The sequence below is a fragment of the Anoplopoma fimbria genome, unplaced genomic scaffold (genome assembly GCF_027596085.1).
Source record: "Anoplopoma fimbria isolate UVic2021 breed Golden Eagle Sablefish unplaced genomic scaffold, Afim_UVic_2022 Un_contig_7024_pilon_pilon, whole genome shotgun sequence".
Classification (NCBI taxonomy): domain Eukaryota; kingdom Metazoa; phylum Chordata; class Actinopteri; order Perciformes; family Anoplopomatidae; genus Anoplopoma; species Anoplopoma fimbria.
Genome location: NW_026550603.1, coordinates 1 through 21,182, shown reverse-complemented (window position 1 = coordinate 21,182; position 21,182 = coordinate 1). Strand labels below are relative to the sequence as shown.

Below are 21,182 nucleotides of genomic sequence, written 5' to 3'. Positions count from 1 at the left end.
GAAACTGTAGTAGGCTAAAGATGCTGGTATTACGTCAACACACTGTCAAGAAGAAGGCATTCTAAACTGTACACCAATGTAATACCAGTTTAGTTATAGCAATACCATATTGATGTGTTTGAACTTACACTTCAGAGTCAGCAAGGAGTCACCAGCAGTGATGGTCTGCAGTTAGAGACAGAAAGGAGGAGGCCAGGAGGAGTGGAAGGAGGGTGAGGGGGGTGAGGGATGAAGAGAGGTAGAAAAAAGAAAAACATGTTCAGTTCACTTCAGAAAACCAACCTCATGGCTTATTTGAATTATAAGCTCTTTCAGGTGGAAAATGTATTTCCTTATTTCTAACAATGTCTCATCAAAAGTCATCATTTTCTAGGAAGTAAAACTATATATTGCAGTGCGACTGTGAGTTGTATGGTAATACTTCCTGTCCCTTTGTAGACGTTTCATGACTCTGTGTAGTTGTGTTGAGTCTCTTTGTAGTTCTTTGCCTCTCTTTGTGCTCATCTTGTGTTAGTTTTTGTCTCCTTGTCTGGCTTTGAGTCTCTTGGTCGTCGTTTTGCGTCTCTGTGGTTGTTTTGTATCTCCTTGTGTTTGCTTTGCATCTCTTTGTGGTCATTGTGGTTGTTTTGAGTCTTTTTGTGTCTCTTAGTTGTCCTTGTGTGAGTCTTTGTAGCTGTTTTGTGTCTCTTATTGATCTCTTTTTGTTTGTTTAAGTCTTTTTGTGGTTCTTTTGAGTCGTTGAGTCGTTGTTTTTCTCTTTTGTTCTCTTTGTTGTTGTTTTGTTTGTTTTTTTGCATCCCTGAGGGTGTTTGCGTTTCTTTGTCATTGTTCTGGGTCTCTTTGTAGTCACCCCCTTGAGACTAAACAGCAGAGACCATGTGACTTGATAGTTTTAGTGAAAGCAGCTCCGTTGGCCTCCTGATGATGTCATGAACCCAGACACGACAGCGTTGGTTTTCTACTTCACTCTGACCACTGGAGGAAAACTTTGGAATGAAGTGAAATTAAAACTTTATAGAAAAAACTGTTGAGTAGAAAACAAAAGATTTATTTTGTTTCAGAGTGAAAAGCTGCAGATTATTGAGTCTTTTAGCGGTTTGACGTCAGACTAATGTGACACTATCTCTACTATACTAACGCCAACATGTCGCTCTGATCTCTTTTATATTTGTTCATTAAATGATTCTTTATTGAATGATTGATTTCCTCACTACAGCTGCTCCACAAGTTCACCTCTTTAACACAAGTGATTTTTGACATCAGTCCTTAAACCTGCAGATTCCTCCCAAATCATTTGGACTCTTTCAGGTCCTCATTAGTTTCTCACTTTATACCTGATCTGTGATGTTTGAAAATCCACCAACTCTCTGAATTGATCAGCCTTTCATTGAATAAACAGCTGAGTTGGTTCTTGATCAGTAGTTTGGTTCAAACTTCTTTTGTCTCTCTTTTGATTTGTTTCTATGAGTTTCCCCAAACTAGCACACCGTCAGTGATGAATGGAAGTCAAAGTGAACAATACAACGTGAATAATGAAGCTTTATTTAATAAATCAATCATTTTATACAGTGTAGAATCATCCCAAAACTTTGATTTATTATTATTTCAACATCACTTATCAAAGTTTGTTCATTTGTTACACAATGACACAAGATGATGAATTTAGTTTGTTCTAATCAAAACAACTCTTTACACGTTGTGATTATTTTCCCACAGATGATGAATTTGATCCAGAAAGACTCTTGTTTGACATTCGTAGGTTTTTCTTCACACAAACAAATGTTTCAAGACAACAAAGTTCAGTTTTATACACAAAGTAAAACATGTTTCACACCTTCTCTCAGACAACTGATCATTTCAGGTAATTACATGGACCTCGCTCAGCTCTTTCAGCCATCCATCTGCAACACCACAAGTCCCAGAGAGCTCTCAACCCCCCAGAGTCCAGACCAGCTCAGGTACCCCTCACCTGCTCAGACTGCATTTACAACCACTGAGAGATCAGGTTGGTACTAACTAACATCAGCTGTGTGTGATCCTGTACAGACTGAACTATCTGGTCAGCAGAGAGAAAGTTTCTCTACCAGGAGGAGACTCTCCCTCCTACAGAGAACACAGAGACACTGAGGAACCAGATGACCAGAACCCAAACCCAGGATAAAGAGGTTCAGTGAATGTGGTGTTGAAGGTGTGGAGGTGGATCAGTGTGTCAGAGGAGACTCTGTAGAAGGACAGAGAGCCAGCAGGACAGTCCACATACACTGCTACTCTACCAGAGGAGGAGGAGGAGGAGGAGGAGGAGGAGGAGGAGGAGGAGATGGGTGTTATTGTGTCATTGTGACGGACATAGTAACCATCATCAGAGCAGAACAGACTCCAGGACTGATCATTCTCTCCAAACAAACAGTCTTCACTGTCTCCTCTCCTTCTGATTCCTCTGTAACTCACTGATATATAAACTCTTCCTCTCCACTCGACCTCCCAGTAACAGCGACCAGTCAGACCAGTTCTACACAGCAGCTGCTCCCAGTGGTCAAATCTGTCTGGATGATCAGGATATGACTGATCCTCCTCCACATGTGTCACCTTCCTGTTGTTGTCAGACAGTTTGAGGTTTCTGTTCACTGTGTTTGTGTCGAGTGTGAGTTCACAGGAATCTGATGGAGAGAACAAGACACAATACAGCTGCAGTTATTAATCTATCATCTGTTCATCTGTTGACACTGTGATGATGACATCAGAGATGTGAATGAGTGATGTCACAGTTTGAAGATGGTTGAATGTGTGCTGCTTTGTTTTCATGAGTCAGATTCAAAGCACACTTACACTTCCTCAGACCTGGTCTGAACCATCGGACTCCAGCAGGCTCCACCCTGAAAGGAGGAGGGGGTCAGAGCAGCATGGAAACATGGACATTACATCGTCTCATACACAGAGCTTTGTATTCATGTTCACATGGAGCACTTATTATTAATCACATGATATTCTTTTACTTCATGGAGCTTCTTCTGATTGGCCGATGACGACATTATGTTCACTTATTCATGTAGCCCTGGTGTAAAAGTTAGGGATTAAAATAAGTTCCTAATAGTTTATTATAAAGTTGGATGAAATGACTCAGTAAGGCAATTAAACTGAAAGTAATTTAGTTTAATAAAAATGGTTAACTGAGAGATTAAGATACTTTAGTCATAAATAAGGCAGGATTTAAATAAGTGAATAAGAGTTGAAATAAACAGTTCTAAACAATATTGAAGGCAAACAGTGGGTTTAACTAAGTTAAAGTTAAAAGAAAAGTAAACTGATTGTGCCTTTAGTTTGAGCTATGGTGTTTGATTGGTTACGCAAGGTTTCAATCAGCCCCACCTGTGGTAATTGGGCGTAGCTAAAGGAGGGGGCGGGGTTAAAGAGAAAGGAAGAAGTAGTGAAAGAGAGAGTGAGAAGGACAGAACGGGAGAAACACAGAGAAACATGAAGTAGATAGCTTGATGAATGTTCAAGTAAACAGAAGAAAAACTGAAGCTGTGGACACTAACGCTCATTTATTGATTAAATCTCAGTTGATTTTGAATGTTTGTGCGACTGTGTCTGTGTGTAGCTAAAGTTTGTCGGTCGCTGGAACAGAGGACGCCATTGTGGACTGAAGGACTGTTGGTTTGTGTTTCTGATGAGTGACCTGCCGTCACCTCGCTGTCGCCTGGTTTTTCTTCTGTTGGACAACGAACTGTTTCTACAAGACTTTCACTGAACTGTGAGTTTGACTTTCTGTGTCTTTGCTCTGCTGAGGACTCTGAAGGCAGCAACGCACCGGAGCAACGCACAGGCCTGAAACTTTACTTATTTTTGTGTGTGTGAGTGTGTGTGGGCCCATGTGTGGTTTAGATTCTAATTAAGTATTTATCTGCTGTAGTAAAAAAGGGTCAAGAAATAGGGATTTAGCCATAGGAAGCTGAATAGATTTAAGTTGTATGCTGTAATATTTAGTTTTTTTACTAATTCAGTTCGGCATATTTTCCAAGTAACTCATTGACTTATCATTTTGCTAAATGTTAATTTGAATCATATATTTTGAAAGTGCTATGTCTTATTTTAAAGGGGTCTAATTTGTGTTTTTGTTTATTGTCCCCCGAAATGGTGAAGTAAAGCAGTTACAGATCAACATGATGATTCATCAGGAGTCTTTGTGTTTGTGTCACCTGATGAATGGAAGTCCAATATTCTCTCTCTTTTAGCTCTGTTTTTGGTCTCCACCACCTCCTGAGGGAAATATCTGTCTCTTTAGCTGCTAAATGCTCCACTATGTTCACCAGCTAGTCTCTAACTGAGTCTGTCTGCTGTTTGCTGCTGAGCAGGTAGTGTACAGAGGCTTCATCACAGCTTGTTGGATGAAAACAGCTGCTGGAAACACTGAGACTGAACCAAACAGGAAATGTGCTGCAGAACCAAAACTAGGAGCTAAAAGAGGCTAAAAAGCTCTGTAGAGCTGCAGAGATGGAGACAATTCTCTGTGGGTTCATCACCACCACATGACTCTTCACCATTACACAGAGTCAGCTGATCGGTTGTAAATATAGAAATATTGATTGTTGGATGTTTTGGTCCTGACAAGCGACCTCTTGTGTTTGTGTTATAATGACTGTTGTCTCTCAGAAGTAAAGGAGAAAGTAGCCTGAAATCACTACAGCACCACAAAACCTCTGATGGAGGAGGTCGGGGTGGATGGTTGGATGTACAAAGTGTCTGACTTTGACACTGCTGTTCACATCCCGTCTCCTAGCAACAGTCAACACTGGTTTCTATTATCTGTAATCTGGAGGTTTAGAATATTACAGTTCAAGTCCGTCTGCAGCCACAGAGCACTGCCTGTGTTCCCTATAACTTTGGTCCAGTCCTAAATAAACCTCTTTGGGCTCTGACACACCATGTCCACAATCAGCTGTTGGTTCTCCACTGAGCGTCTGTGGTCGACTGTCACCTGTAGTTTCAACAAGTCCACTCTTATCAACCAGGGAACTCGCTCTCAGTGCAAAACAAACCAAAACCAGGTGAAGCTGAACTCCTTTAAAACAGCAAAACATTCCTATTGTGATGATTTATCAAGACGGTTTAAACAGGTTGATTCTTTGTCTGTTTGTCTTTTCACAATAATGTCTGGACTAAAGGACAACACACACTGGTGGCAGATGAAGAGCATCAAATCATCCAACTAGAAACTCGTAGACTTTCACGTGGTCTACCTGCAGTTTTCTGCACTTTTCACCTCCGTGCCCGGAGGCTCAGCCCGCAGCCATGGCCCCCATTGTTTACAGCTGGGGTCAGCTTTACGCTCCAGGACACGGCGCCGCTGCTCCGGAGGAGAGACCCGAGGTTCCCCAGTGAGCTGAGGAGGAGGAGACGGGGATGCCAGTGCTGGGGCAGAACGTCGCGCCAGGAGCAGACGTTTTAAACCCGCCTCCCTCCATCATCATGGGAAACGTACTGAGTCTCTCCCAACAAGATGGACGAGCTCTCAGCACTGACTCGCCATCAGAAGGAATACCGGGAGTGTAGCGTCATGGTGTTCACGGAGACATGGCTCACGGAGATGACTCCTGACACCAACGCTGCACTGGACGGGTTCCGCATCATCCGGGCAGACAGGACAGCGGAGAGCGGTAAGAGGAAGGGAGGAGGTCTGGCAGTGTTTGTGAATAATAGATGGTGTAACTGGGCACATCACTGTTAAGGAGCAGACCTGTACAGAGGACATTGAGCTGTTGGCCGTTAGCATGAGGCCGGTATATTTACCGAGGAATTCTCGCACGTTATCACAATAGCTGCGTATATTCCCCCTCTGCTAACGGAGAAGCGGCCTGTGACGTCATACACTCGGCGACAAGCAGGCTGCTGACACAACATCCCAATGCCCTCCTCCTCCTCTCTGGTGACTTTAACCATGTCCCTCCATCCTCCACTCTGCCCACCTTCACCCAGTACATCACCTGCCCCACCAGAGACAACAGAACCCTGGACCTACTGTATGCCAACACCAAGGAGGCATACAGCTCATCACCCCTCCCTCCCCTGGACCACAACCTGGTGCACAACCTCCGGACTGTGTACAAACCTCTTGTGCACAGGCAGCCAGCTGTGACCCGCACAGTCAAAAGATGGTCCGATGAAGCCGAGGAGGCTCTTAAGGACTGTTTCGACTCGACTGTGTGGGAAGTGTTCAGTGATGCCCATGGGGAGGACATCGAGGGTCTCACAGACACGATAACGGATTACATAAACTTTTGTGTGGAGAACACCGTACCCACCAGGACTGTACGGTGTTTTTCCAACAGCAAACCCTGGATCAATCCTGATATAAAGACCCTCCTCAAGGAGAAGAAGAGGGTCTTTAGATCAGGAAACAAGGAGGAGCTGAGGACTGTGCAGAGGGAGCTGAGGAGGAAGATATGGAGGGGAAGAATATCTACAGGACAAAGATGGAGGATCAGCTGCAGCAGAACAACATCAGCGGAGTCTGGAAGAGCCTCAAGGCCATGTCTGGCCACAAGGGGCCCAACCAACAACCTGTGGGGGACCAACAGTGGGTGAATGATCTGAACTCATTCTTTAACAGATTTGATCAGCCACCCACCCCTCCCCCCACCCAGACCTCCCTGCCGCTGCAGCCCCCATCGTCTGCACCCCCTGTGGATTACCCCCTCTTCTTCCTCCTCCTCCACCCCCTTTTCCACAACACTCGGCTCCCCTCCACACTCCTCAAACACTGCACACCTCCAACACCCCACCCCCACCCCCACTCCAACAACCTACAGCACACAGCCCCCTTCCCCCAACTTGTCCCTCTCAATCAACCAGGTGAGAAAAGAACTGAGGAGAATAAAGGTGAGAAAAGCCACGGGTCCGGACGGCATCAGCTCAAGGCTCCTCAGATCCTGCGCAGACCAGCTGTGCAGGATTGTGGAGCACATCTTCAACTTGAGCTTGAAGCTGGGGAGGGTACCACAGCTATGGAAGACGTCCTGCGTGGTACCAGTCCCAAAGACCCCGGGGGCCAAGGACTTCAGCAGCTTCAGGCCGGTGGCTTTAACATCCCACCTGATGAAGACCCTGGAGCGGCTGGTCCTTGTGCACCTCCGCCCCCTGGTGACCTCATCTTTGGACCCTCTTCAGTTCGCCTATCAACCTGGCATCGGGGTGGATGACGCTGTCATACCTGCTACAAAGATGCCTTTCTCACCTGGAAAAGGCTGGAAGCACTGTGAGAGTCATGTTCTTCGACTTCTCCAGTGCCTTCAACACCATCCAGCCTTTGCTTCTGAGGGACAAGCTGGAGCAGACCGGGGTGGACCACCACCTCACTGCATGGATACTGGACTACCTCACCAACCGTCCACAGTATGTGAGGATAGGGGAGTGTGAGTCAGATCGGGTGTCCTGCAGCACGGGGGCCCCACAAGGAACCGTTCTGGCTCCATTCCTCTTCTCCATCTACACTTCGGACTTCACATATAACTCTGCTACCTGCCACCTGCAAAAGTTCTCTGACGACTCTGCAATCACGGCCTCATCCCCGCCGGCGATGAGAGGGAATACAGAGAACTGAACCAGGACTTCATAGGATGGTGCCGGCGGAACCGCCTCCAGATCAACTCTGGTAAAACCAAAGAGCTGGTGGTGGACTTCCGCCGGGGAAAACACTGTCCTCCGGATCAGTGAACATCCAGGGACAGGACATTGAGATTGTGCAATCTTATAAGTACCTGGGTGTTCACTTGAACAATAAACTGGACTGGACTAATCATTCAAATGCACTGTATAAAAAGGGTCAGAGCAGACTCTATCTGCTGAGGAGACTGAGGTCCTTTGGAGTGCAGGGAGAACTCCTGAGGACTTTTTTCAACTCCGTGGTGGCATCAGCCATCTTTTATGGAGTGGTCTGCTGGAGCAGCAGCATCTCAGCAGCAGACAAGAAGAGACTGAACAAGCTTGTCAGGAAGGCCAGCAGTGTGCTGGGGTGTCCATTGGATACGGTGGAGGTGGTGGGAGACAGGAGGGTGATGGCCAATGTCATCCCTGATGAACAACACCTCCCACCCCATGCAGGACGCCCTGGCAGCTCTGTGCAGCTCCTTCAGCCACCGGCTGCTTCACCCCCGGTGTGTGAAGGAGAGGTACCGCAGGTCCTTCCTTCCTGCTGCTGTCAGGTTAAATCTTTTGGGCTCTGACAACCAGCTCTGCTCCCAGCAGACCACATGACACATGACAATAAAAACACTGTGCAATAATAGTTAATATAGTTTTTTTTTTCTGTCTGTAAATATTATATTTCAGTTATTGTGTTTTTCTACTGTTTTTATTGCTTATTTATAATACTTGTTTTTTTATTTTATTTTTATTTTTTTATTTTCATTTTTATTTTTATCTTGTCTTTCTTTACTATGTCTCTTGTGTGCACTTTAACTCTATGCTGCTGTAAGCCTGCAAATTTCCCTGCTGAAGGACTAATAAAGGATTATCTTATCTTATCTTGTTTGATATGAACCCACAAACCTGCAAAGTGACGACATGTTTCTGTCAACCCACCATGATGGCCGTCAACGTGTCAGGATACACCACTGTCCTATTTTCTAATGTTGAAACAAGACAACGCTCCAGAAAAACAACAGTTTCATCACCTTCTCTCCCTGTTCTGGCTCATCCTGGCTACTGTTCCCTGACTACTGTCTGTATTGATCGTCTGATGTGGGACACAAAGAGTTTGATGAGTCTCTGGTAGTTTGAGGTCAGCTTGGTGTGTCAGGGTCATATTAAACAGCTCTACCTCCTCTATCAGACTGATTGTCTGTGGCTGCAGCAGGCCTCTTCATACCTGAGAGTTTCCAGTCTCCAGTGTGGATCCTCCAATCCAGCAGACAGCAGCTTTAGTCCTGAGTCTCCTGGATGATTGTAGCTCAGGTCCAGCTCTCTCAGGTGGGAGGGGTTGGAGCTAAGCTGAGTCCAGAGAAGCACAGCCTTCCTCTGTGATCAGACAGCCTGACAGCCTGCAAACACACCAAACACCACACATATCACATGATCTGAGGGAACTGTGAGGGCTTTGGTTTCTGCAGTACTGAGATACTGTGGGGTTACATTAACATTGGTACTGATTGGTTTCTAGTCACAACCAAACACCCACCAAAGTCCATCAACAATCTGACAACATTACTGGTATCACTGGTTTTTGATATTTCAATTTATAACAGCAGAGTGAGCAAAAACAATACATTATGTTTATATAAATACATTACATTTTATATGTGACTGGAATCACACAAGCAGAGCTAATCTGAGGAAGGTTACGAGTTTACCCATTAATGTAAATCAGGATTTAAGTGGACAAATTGAATTTTGACCTGAGAGTTTCCAGTTCACAGTGTGGACTCTCCAGTCCAGCAGACAGCAGCTTCACTCCTGAATCCTGCAGGTCGTTGTTACTCAGGTCCAGCTCTCTCAGACTAGAGGACTGGGAGCTGAGGACTGAGGACAGAGGTTCACAGCTTCTCTCTGAGAGGTTACAGCCACTCAGTCTGAAGAGACAACAATCAACAAGATGAAAAAAATCATATGTGTTAAAATGAAATCCTCTTTGATAATGAGTCTGTACTAAAGTAGAACCAGAAGGAACAAAGATAATTTATTTAATGAAAGTGGATAAAATACTTGTTCTACACTAAACACGATACAATGTAGGTTCAGTGTAGTCTACTGTATACAGGAAGTACTGTAGTATCACTATCAGGATGAGGGGTGGATATTTATATTTATATTATTATTAAGGAGAGGTACTGCAGGTCCTTCCTTCCTGCTGCTGTCAGGCTGCACCACCAACTCTGCTCCCAGTAGATTACACATACAAAAAGACTGACTTTATAAATATGTGTGTTATAAAATGATGTGCAATCCACTGCAATACTAAAATGATTCTGTCTGTTTAAATATTATTTTAGTTATTGTGGATTTTTGATGTTTCTTTACTTATTTATTATTCTTTACTGTGTTATTACTTATTTACTGATTCATAATACTTATACGTCTCATGTTTGCACTATCCTCTCTGCTGCTGTAATCCTGAAAATGTCCCCGCTGCAGGACTCATAAAGGATTATCTTATCTTATTTATTGTTGGTCATTAGCATTTAAAACAAATTCAAGTGTTTCTGTTGTCTTCCCGACTCGTTTTAAAAAAAGAGAGGAGTTGTGACCAGCAGAGGGGACGAGTGAGCTTAAGAGAGAGAGAGAGAGAGACACAGAGAGAGAGAACAAAGTGAGTGAAAAAGGTAAATTAAACTTCATATACACATTTCTTGTCGGTTACGTTCTGAAGCAGAAATAAACAACCATTAAACTCTCAGCAGATCGTCACTGTAGAGACAGACATTCAAGTTTTCAGGTTCTTTCCACCTCTGCATTTCTCCTTTTCATTCATTAACGATATAAAACCACCTGAAGCTGAACCTGGACAAAACCAAGCTACTCTTCCTCCCGGGGAAGGGTTGCCCGCACCGAGACCTGTCCATCACCATTGATGATGCCGTGGTGACGCCAACTCGGACTGTGAGGAATCTGGGTGTGACCCTGGACGACCAACTGTCGTTCTCAGCAAACATTGCATCGGTCACACGCTCCTGCAGATTCCTCCTCTACAACATCAGGAGGATTCGCCCCTTCCTCACTGAGGAGACGGCGCAGGTGCTCATCCAGGCTCTGGTCATCTCCCGCCTGGACTACTGCAACTCACTACTTGCTGGAGCCCCGGCGTCGGCCATCAGACCTCTGGAGCTTGTCCAGAAAGCCGCAGCACGTCTGGTGTTCAATCGCCCCAAGTTCTCTCACACAACTTCCCTTCTCCGTTCTCTACACTGGCTCCCTGTAAGAGCTCGCATCCAGTTTAAGACTCTGGTGCTAGCCTACAGGGCAGTGAAAGGAACAGCTCCTTCCTATCTCCAGGCCTTGGTCAAGCCCTACACCCCTGCCCGACCACTTCGCTCTGCTGCCTCGGGGCGATTGGTTGCCCCGTCGCTCAGAGGTCCCTGCGGCCGATCCACCCGGTCACAGCTTTTTTCTGTCCTGGCCCCTCAGTGGTGGAATGAACTCCCCACTGACGTCAGGACAGCAGAGTCGCTGCCCATCTTTAGGCGCAGGCTGAAAACTCACCTCTTCAAGAAGTACTACCCGGAGCCTTCCTCGTAGCACGTATTGCACTCGTATTAGTTGCTGCACTTACTGTATTCGTATCAGTTCGCTGCACTTATTGAATTTGTATTTGTTTACTGCACTTATCCTATTCGTAGTAGTTTGTAGCACTTACTATATTCGGATTAGTCTGTTGCAATTATTGTTTTCGTAGTAATCTGCCTCTGCACTATACTTTTGCTCTGGTTGTTGCTTTTAGATGCTTGTTTAAGAAAGGAGATGCACTTATGACTTCTGGTGACTAGTAGTTCTCTTGAATACCTATGTTGAATACACTTCCTGTAAGTCGCTTTGGATAAAAGCGTCTGCTAAATGACTGTAATGTAATGTAATAAAACATAACATCACAAAGCATAAATAAGAGCAACAACAGGATGACCTTGTGATGTTTTATTGTGAATGTTGTGGCAGACGCCAGGGAGGGGTGGTGATTGAGGGGAGGTATGTGGCAGCATGCTGGCTCCACCCCCAAGCTTTACAGGGACTGCCTCCCTTAACGATGCAAGCCTGAGGTGCATTAGGCAGGAGTGCTTGGGGATAAAAGGGAGCATGCAACCACAGGGAGGGAGACCTACTATGGAGTGCCTCTGCGTGAGCCTCTGCGAACTGTGTGTGGCCAAAGAGTGCAGGAAACCTGAACATTAACAGATTATTTGTGTACCGACCGCTTTGTGTGAGAACCCTCCCGGTGACGACCCCTGGACTACGGACTACGGACTACGGACTCTGGATTACCCTTTCCCCACCCTGGTGACATTTACTCGTCTATCTTGAATAAACCACCTTATTGAACTGCTCTCGGTGTGTGTATCATTTGACTTGGTGGCGTGGAAACCCCACACCCACTGGCCCGCTACACGTGGTGGAGAATGCGTGCGTGTAGCCAAAACCAAGTCAAATAGATAGACCAACACAGGGACAACAATGGAAGCGTTGATGAAACAGCTAGTGGAAGTGAGCATGGCGCACCAGGCTACGACCCGGGAGCTGGTGGGAGCGCTAGCAGCCGGACATGGCGGCGTGGCTGCAGGCGCTACAGCTTCCCGTCCTGCCCCCAGCAGGTTTCTTTTAAAGCAGACAGAGACGGATGATATAGAGGCATACCTCAATACCTTCGAGAGGACGGCGGTTCGGGAGAAGTGGGATCCAGCACAATGGGCCAGCCTACTCGCACCGTTCCTGTCAGGCACAGCACAGAAGGCGTATCAGGACCTGACGGACGATCAGGCGTCTAACTACGAAGGGCTGAAGAAGGAAATACTACGCCGGTATGGATACACGTTGATAAGTAGGTCACAGAGGTTTCATGATTGGACTTATGATGCAACGGCGTCGCCGCGCTCACAAATACACGATCTAATTAGGTTGGCCAAAGGCTGGCTGACGGCTGCCCCACTGACGCTTACGGCCACAGAGAAGGTGGTCATGGACAAATTCTTGCGGTCCCTCCCATACGAGGCTAAAAGTTAGCCAGCCAAGCTAACCCGCAGAGCGCAGATCAGTTGGTGGAGTTGGTGGAAGGTCACCAGGCGGCTGTGGAAGTCCTACGCAGTGGACGTCCACTGAGGGGGGAACCCAACCCTCGCCCAAAGGAGCAGGAGCGGGAGCGGATAAGGACGGAGGACCACGGCAGGATCCCGGCCAGGGAGACGCCAAGAGCCAGCCCCCGAGACGTCGGCCCTTCCTGAACCCAGACAGCAGAAAGTGCTACGAGTGTGGCGAGCCGGGACACATCTCATGGACCTGTCCGAGTCGTGATGTCTCGATGCCGTCGGCATCAGCTGGTGAGTTAACAACCGGGCGTCCCTGCAGATTGCTGACGGTTTGCTGGGGGAGGAAAGTGGTCCTTCCCCAGTCACTCCGGTGAAGGCCAACGGAAGGGACACGACAGCTATGTTGGATTCCGGGAGTATGGTGACCCTGATCCGACCGGACTTCGCCCGGTCCACGAGCTTGAGGGACACTGTGGCAGTAACATGCATACACGGGGAGACTAAGAACTACCCCACTACCCTCCTTCACCTACAGACCACAAAGGGGCAATACACAGGACCAGTGGGAGTCGTCCCAAACCTGCCAGTGCCGGTTCTTATTGGGAGGGACTCCCCACTGTTCAGCCAACTGTGGGCCAGTTTGGCCGGAGAGGGGGGAGAGCGGGGGAACCTAAAGGAAAGAGGACACCGGAGAAGGGCGAGGGCCGATAAGAGGGAGGTCCGGATGTGTGGCCTACACGAGGTGGACCCACAGGGGTCAACTGAACCTCTATCGGGAAGTGACGCAGGGGACACGGGACAGGAGGCAGGGGAGGCGAGTATGGACAATCTGTTCCCGATGGACCATGAGGCAACGCCAGAGCCTGCCTCATTATCGGGACGGTTCGGAACAGCCCAACTGGAGGATCCCAACCTGACGAGTGCTCTCCAGCAGGTGACCGCGGTGGACGGGAAGGCCATCGAGGGGGTAGGTCCGATCACATACCCTCATTTTGCCATCAAGAACAAGTTGTTGTATCAGGTCGTAAAGAGGAATGATGAATGTGTGGAGTTGTTGTTGGTGCCCCGTCCCTTTGTTCAATCAGTCCTGCAGCTGGCACACTCCCACCTTCTTGGGGCTCATCTAGGGGTGGAGAAGACCCTGGACCGGATCAAGGCAAGATTCCACTGGCCGGGGTAAAGAGGGCAGTGGAAGATTACTGCCGCAGTTGCCCGGAGTGCCAACAGGTGGCACCAAAACCACATTTCCGTGGCCCATTAATTCCCCTACCCATTATTTCAGTTCCTTTCAGCAGGATTGCCATGGACCTGGTGGGACCACTACCCTGGTGCGGGAACACATGCAGGAGGCCCAGGTTGCCCAAGCACGGGTCTACAACAGAGGGGCCCAACAGCGAGACTTCCAGCCCGGAGATAAAGTGCTGGTACTTGTCCCCACAACAGAGTGTAAGTTTCTGGCCCGGTGGAACGGGCCATACGAAGTACTTGAAAAGGTAGGGGAGGTGAATTATAGAGTCCGACAGCCGGGACGAAGGAGGCCGACTCAAATTTACCATGTAAACCTGTTAAAGAAATGGAATGCCCGGGATGTACTCTGCTCTATTCCTCCAAAGGCTACCAGTGAAACCGGGCCTGCCAAGGTGCCCCTAGGGGAACAGCTGAGCCCAGCACAGAGGCAGGAGCTCATGGAGTTGGTCGACCAGAACCAGGATGTGTTCTCCAGTGAACCGGGCCACACCAATCTGGTACAGCACCACATCATCACTGAGCCCGGGAAAAAGGTGAAATTGAGACCCTACCGCATACCGGAGGCCAGGAGAGAGGCCGTCAGGACCGAGGTAAAGACTATGTTGGAAGCGGGAGTCATTGAGGTGTCAAACAGTGAGTGGTGCAGCCCCATAGTGTTGGTGCCAAAAACCCGATGGCACCATACGCTTCTGCAACGACTTTAGGAAGCTAAATGAGATATCTAAATTTGACGCCTACCCCATGCCCCGAATAGATGAACTCATAGAACGGCTAGGGACAGCCCGGTATATCAGCACGCTCGACCTGACAAAGGGTTATTGGCAGGTACCCTTAGCTCCCGAGGCGCGGGAGAAAACCGCTTTTGCCACTCCTGACGGGCTGTTCCACTACAGGAAGCTACCCTTCGGATTGCACGGGGCCCCGCCCACCTTCCAGAGGTTGATGGACCGGGTACTCCGTCCCCATCGGGGGTACGCGGCCGCCTATATTGACGATATAGTCATCCATGGGAGTGAGTGGGCCACTCATGTGAAGCAGGTGAGCGCAGTGTTGCAGGCCTTACGGGAGGCGGGGCTAACGGCTAACCCAAAGAAGTGCCAGCTCGGTCTGCAGGAGGCGGAGTACCTGGGCTACACCATTGGGAGGGGATGTGTGAAACCCCAGATGAAGAAGGTGGAGGCGATACAGGACTGGCCACGGCCCCTGACCAAAAAACAGGTACGCACGTTTGTGGGGCTTACCAGCTACTACCGGAGGTTTATTCCCCACTTTGCATCCGTAGCCAGCCCCCTGACAGATCTGACCAGGGACCGGCTGCCCGCCCAAGTCACATGGACCGAGGAGACGGAGAAAGCCTTTCAGGACCTAAAGACCGCACTGTGTTCAGGACCCGTGCTGGTAACCCCGGACTTCACCAAGCCAATGGTGGTGCAGACGGATGCGTCGGAAACAGGGGTGGGGGCAGTGTTGTCACAACTACATGAAGGTGAGGAACACCCGATTATTTATATCAGCCGGAAGTTGTTGCCGAGGGAACAAAAATACTCCACGGTGGAGAATGATATGATATGATATGAACTTTATTCGTCAGCTGGTGCTGAAATTTGTCTTGCGACCCAGCAGCCGTTGCATGTTTAAACAGAAAACATGAATTACACACATTGACATGACACATTGAAACACAACAAATTTACATACATGGGTACAGATAGTCGAGAGCACATTGTCCACCACTTCGCCTATCTCCGGTTTAGCATCAAAGTCGATTGATGGACAAAAGACTTTTTTAGTCTAACCTTCTTGAAAAGTGGTACCTCGTATCTCCTTCCTGAGGGCAATAACCTGTATTCACTATACAAAACATGATTAGTGTTTGAGGTGATGTTTTTTGCCAACCTCAGCATGCTGTTGTCATACATGGAAGCATACAGCTCCTGAAGTGGTTGTCCAACAATCTTTGAACAAATGTTTAGTTGTTGTAACATTTGTGACTTTAGGGCTACAGACAGACATCCATACCAGGTGGTACTGCAGTACTGAAGAACACTCATAATGACAGAAGTGAAAAACAAAAGAAGAATCCTTCTACTGGCACCAAAAGATCTTAAACGGCGAAGGAAATAGATTCTTTGCTTTGTTTTCTTACACACTGATTCAATCTGATCTTTCCATGAAAGAAGATGGTCTATTGCTACTCCTAGGTATGTGTATGAACATACCTGATCGATCTGTTCACTATGAATAGTAATAGGAGATTTGCATATCTCCAGTGGTGCACCAAAAACAATCTCTTCTGTCTTTTTTGTGTTTATGATGAGAGCATTGTTATCACTCCATTCAACCACCTTATTTACTCTCTGCTGGTGCAGTCCAGGGTCACTGAAACTATTTAAGAGAGAAATTAAAACTGTGTCGTCAGAGTACTTTAGAATGTACTGATCTGGTCCTTTGCTCCTACCCTCAGACAGACATTCTTCAGTACGACAACTGTCAGTATAAAGAGTGAAGAGTACAGCTGAGCTTACACAACCCTGTGGAGCGCCAACATTTGTAGTTAATGCTGAGGAAAGGGTTCTGTTCACCTTTACTCTCTGTACTCTGTTGGTTAAGAAACATGCATACCAGTGAATCAAATATGGATTCAGTTCTAACTGGACCATCTTTGACACCAATATATCAGACTGTATCGTGTTGAAGGCTGAAGAAAAGTCCAAGAACAACACCCTTGCATAGTTGTCTTTAGACTGATCTAGATGTTTTGTAATCAGGTGGACCAGTGTGGCGACCGCATCCTCTGTACCGCAGCCCTTTTTATAAGCAAACTGACAGGGGTCAAGTTTCTCTTTGGTTAAACTAACAAGATATTGTAGCAGTATTCTTTCAAGTGATTTCATGATCACTGAAGTGAGGGCTATGGGTCTATAATCCTTATGCTCTTTTGGACATCGGATTTTTGGTAGTGGTTTTATGTAGGAGGTTTTCCAAGACAGAGGGATTGTGTGTGTGTCTACAGAGGTTTGGAATATAGGTTGCCACACTGGAGCCAGCTCAGATGCAAAGTTCTTGAGGAGGAAAGCACTGCACTCATCTGGCCCATTAGCTTTCCCTGTATTGGTACACCGAAACACCCTTCTCACATCCTCTTTAGTGATGGTAATTCTGTCTGAGGGGGCAGGTATTACGGCCTTAAGTATCTCAGTGCACTTTGAGGAATTATCTAATGATTCAAATCTAGCAAAGAATGTGTTTAGGTCATTGCTTAAGGCACCTTCATTTTCTGTCAAAATAGGTTTGGATGGGGATGACATTCCTGTCATAGATTTCATTGTGTCCCATGTCTTTTTGTGATTATTAGAATTGAATGCGTCTTCCAAACGCTGTCTATGTGCCGATTTTGCTTGTTTAATTCTGTTTTTTAGCTTTTTCTCTGCCAATTTTAGTGCTCCAAAGTCTTTATTTATGAAGGCTGTTTTCCTCTCATGTATTATTTCTTGTATATCTTTGGTCACATAGGATTTATTATTAGGATAGATTTTTATCTCCTTTGTGGGAACAACAAGCTCTACACAAAAATTAATATAATCATTTGTGACTGTGGTAATTTCATCCAATGAGCCGTAACTAAAAGTGTCCCAATCTGTCAAGTCAAGGCATGCTTTTAGTTGTTCCTTGCTTTCATTTGTCCATGTCCTCACTACTTTCTTCACAGGCTTTCCTCTTTTTAGTTTTGATTTATAGACTGGAGTAATGCACACAACATTATGATCAGAGGTCGATATAGGTGGCCCAACCCTGGCTACATATGCATTTTTAATGTTTACATAGCACTTGTCCAATATATTATTTTTTCTGGTGGTATCCTGGACGTATTGTTCAAATCCCGGCAGCACAATGTCTAGAAAACACTGGTTCAGATCTCCGAGGACAACTGCTGGTGCTTCTGGGTACTGCAGTTGCAGTTCATGCACACAGTCAGCGATGGTCCTTGCTGCCTGTGCAGCTCTTCCCGGCCCTTTCGGGGGACATAAACAGCAAACAGTAAGATGCACCCAAACTCGCGGGGCGAGTAGAATGGTCTTAAAGTCATGCCCAGGATCTCTACATTGGGATCGTCACATATCCTCGTTTTTATTGAGTAGGCACGACACCAGAGATCATTGATGTACACACATACACCACCGTAGCCACTCCCCCCCCCTGTCCATTCGCACCAGAGTGAATCCAGGGACTTCATAGAGTGAGTCTGGCTTTGATGGCTTTAACCAGCTTTCCGTGAAAACAAACAGTGATGCCTCACGGAAATCATGACTGTACCTTGCGTATGTCCGTACCGTGGCGATTTTGTTGTGAAGGGATCTCACATTGGTGAGAACGATAGAGGGTAGTGGTGGACGGGTGAATCTCCTCCGTAGTCGAACTCGAGTGCCCCCCTTCTCCCCCGTTTCCGCTTCCTTCTCTTTCGGATCAGCTCCTCGGGGATGTTATCCAACACTGGTGGGTAGATGTGACCCGCGTTGGTTGTGTTAGGCTCTGGTCGCAGCGACAGCAGTGCATCCCGGCTGTATACACGCGTGAACCCGGGCGCTTCCTCACGCCGGCTGTTTGTGTTGCTGTTGAGTTGAGCCTGAGGTTCAACTGACCCACATCGTCCACGAGAAGGAATGTCTTGCCATCAAGTGGGCCCTGGAAACCCTGAAGTACTACCTGTTGGGGCGCCACTTCACCCTGGTCACAGATCATGCACCACTGGTTTGGATGTCAAGGAATAAGGACAGTAACGCCAGGGTCACCCGCTGGTTCCTATCATTACAACCTTTTGCCTTCTCGGTTGTTCACAGGTCCGGGGCAACCCATGGGAATGCGGATGCCCTATCCAGGAGGGATGCTCTGGGGAGCTGGACCGCCCCTCCCTCCCGGTCGGAGCTGAGGGGGAGGGTGTGTGGCAAACGCCAGGGAGGGGTGGTGATTGAGGGGAGGTATGTGGCAGCATGCTGGCTCCACCCCCAAGCTTTACAGGGACTGCCTCCCTTAACGATGCAAGCCTGAGGTGCATTAGGCAGGAGTGCTTGGGGATAAAAGGGAGCATGCAACCACATGGAGGGAGACCTACTATGGAGTGCCTCTGCGTGAGCCTCTGCGAACTGTGTGTGGCCAAAGAGTGCAGGAAACCTGAACATTAACAGATTATTTGTGTACCGACCGCTTTGTGTGAGAACCCTCCCGGTGACGACCCCTGGACTACGGACTACGGACTACAGACTCTGGATTACCCTTTCCCCCACCCTGGTGACATTTACTCGTCTATCTTGAATAAACCACCTTATTGAACTGCTCTCGGTGTGTGTATCATTTGACTTGGTGGCGTGGAAACCCCACACCCACTGGCCCGCTACAATGTGAATTATGTTTCAAATTCCACCATCATTTTTAATCCGTTGTGGATCAAGTTTGTCTGTTCTACAAGGTTCTTAAGATGGGATGGAAAAACAAACAGGAATTCACAAAAATGACTTTTGTACTCTAGTTTAGTCTCTGAGATTAGTTCCATAGTTCTGGTTCATTTCCTGGTGAAAAAGAGGTTTATGAAATCTGAAATCCAGATAAACTAATTCAAAGATTCAGAAAGAGGCTGTTTACACTGCATGGAGCTGATAGTTTAGAGACACATTTACATCATTCAAGACAAACTAACTTGATCTGACCTGAGAGTTTCCAGTTTACAGTGTGGACTCTTCAGTCCAGCAGACAACAGCTTCACTCCTGAGTCTCCTGGATGATTGTAGCTCAGGTCCAGCTCTCTCAGACTAGAGGACTGGGAGCTGAGGACTGAGGACAGAGCTTCACAGCTTCTCTCTGAGAGGTTACAGCCACTCAGTCTGAAGAGACAACAATCAACAAGAAGAAAAATAATAATTATGTCAGAAAGAACAAAGATCATTTGTTCAGTGATAGTGGATAAAATACTTGTTGTTCTACACAAAACACGATACAGGTTAGGTTCAGTGTACTCTACTGTATACAAGTAGTGCTGTAGTATCACTATCAGGATTAGGGTGTTTAGGATTAAGGATTAAGTGTTTCTGTTGTCTTCCTGACTCGTTTAAAAAAAAGAGAGAACAAGGGGTTGTGACCAGCAGAGGGGACGAGTGAGCTAATGGGAGAGAGAGAGAGAGAGAGAGAGAGAGAGAGAGAGATGGGAGATACAGAGACAGAGAGACTCTGACAGAGAGACAGAGAGAGAGAGAGAGAGAGAGACAGAGAGACAGAAAGTTTGATGGTGTCATTCATAACCATCTCTTGTTGAAGAGCCACTTCCACTATGACTGCTCTCAGCTGCATCTTTTTCTAGTAATTACAACAGAGACCTTTGTCTTCTCCAGCTGATCTTCTAACATCCTGCTTTGTTGAGACGTTTGGGCCTGTGTTAGGCTGCTGGTTATCACTCTGAGCTCTGGTTTAATCTCACCACAGCAGCTGTGTGGTTGTCTCTTTAGCAGCCTCATCAGCTTCTGATATCATGAAGATCATCACAGTTCAGAACTTCACCTTTATTCAGCTTTACATTCAAGTCTTTGTCTCTCTGTTTACACAGAGTTTTGATCTGCTGTCATCAGATCTTCATCAACCTCCTTCATCTCCCTCACACACTCTACAGCCTCATTAGGACTGACATCACCTTCACTGACTGATGGACCACAATGTGAGTCTGTGGAAGCTAAAAACTCCTGTCAATCACTTCATTTCTCTACTTCCTGTTACTCTAACAAATATTCAGCTTTTGTTTTCAGTCAAATCCTGAAACCTTTCAGTCAGTGAACTGACCTCAGAGTCTCCAGTCTACAGTGTGGACTCTCCAGTCCAGCAGACAGCAGCTTCACTCCTGAATCCTTCAGATCGTTGTTACTCAGGTCCAGCTCTCTCAGATGGGAGGAGTTGGACTTCAGAGCTGAGGCCACGACTTCACAGTGAGTCTCTGAGAGTCCACAGTCAGAAAGTCTGTCATGACACAAATATTACAAAATATTATTATGAAAGAGGACACTAAATATTTCTCTCTCTCTCTCTCTCTCTCTCTCTCTCTCTCTCTCTCTCTCTCTCTCTCTCTCTCTGATGAAGGGAGAGAAAGTGTAATTACATTGAGGCTTCAATAATGTCCAGTCTGTCAGTGTGATCTGATCCCATGTCTGCCTTCTTCATCAACATCCTGCAGTT

General features: G+C 46.9%; 1 protein-coding gene across 1 annotated transcript; it reads right to left on the bottom strand.

Moving 5' to 3' along the window:
* Positions 1–1,529: 1,529 nt before the first annotated feature.
* LOC129115122 (ribonuclease inhibitor-like) lies at positions 1,530–21,161 on the bottom strand. Its single transcript, XM_054626835.1, is given in 8 exon segments — positions 1,530–2,657; positions 2,827–2,873; positions 8,864–8,986; positions 8,988–9,035; positions 9,390–9,563; positions 19,673–19,846; positions 20,793–20,966; positions 21,106–21,161. Coding segments are annotated over 8 exon segments (1,341 nt in total). The 5' UTR covers positions 21,153–21,161; the 3' UTR covers positions 1,530–2,103.
* Between the last annotated feature and the right edge of the window lie 21 nt (positions 21,162–21,182).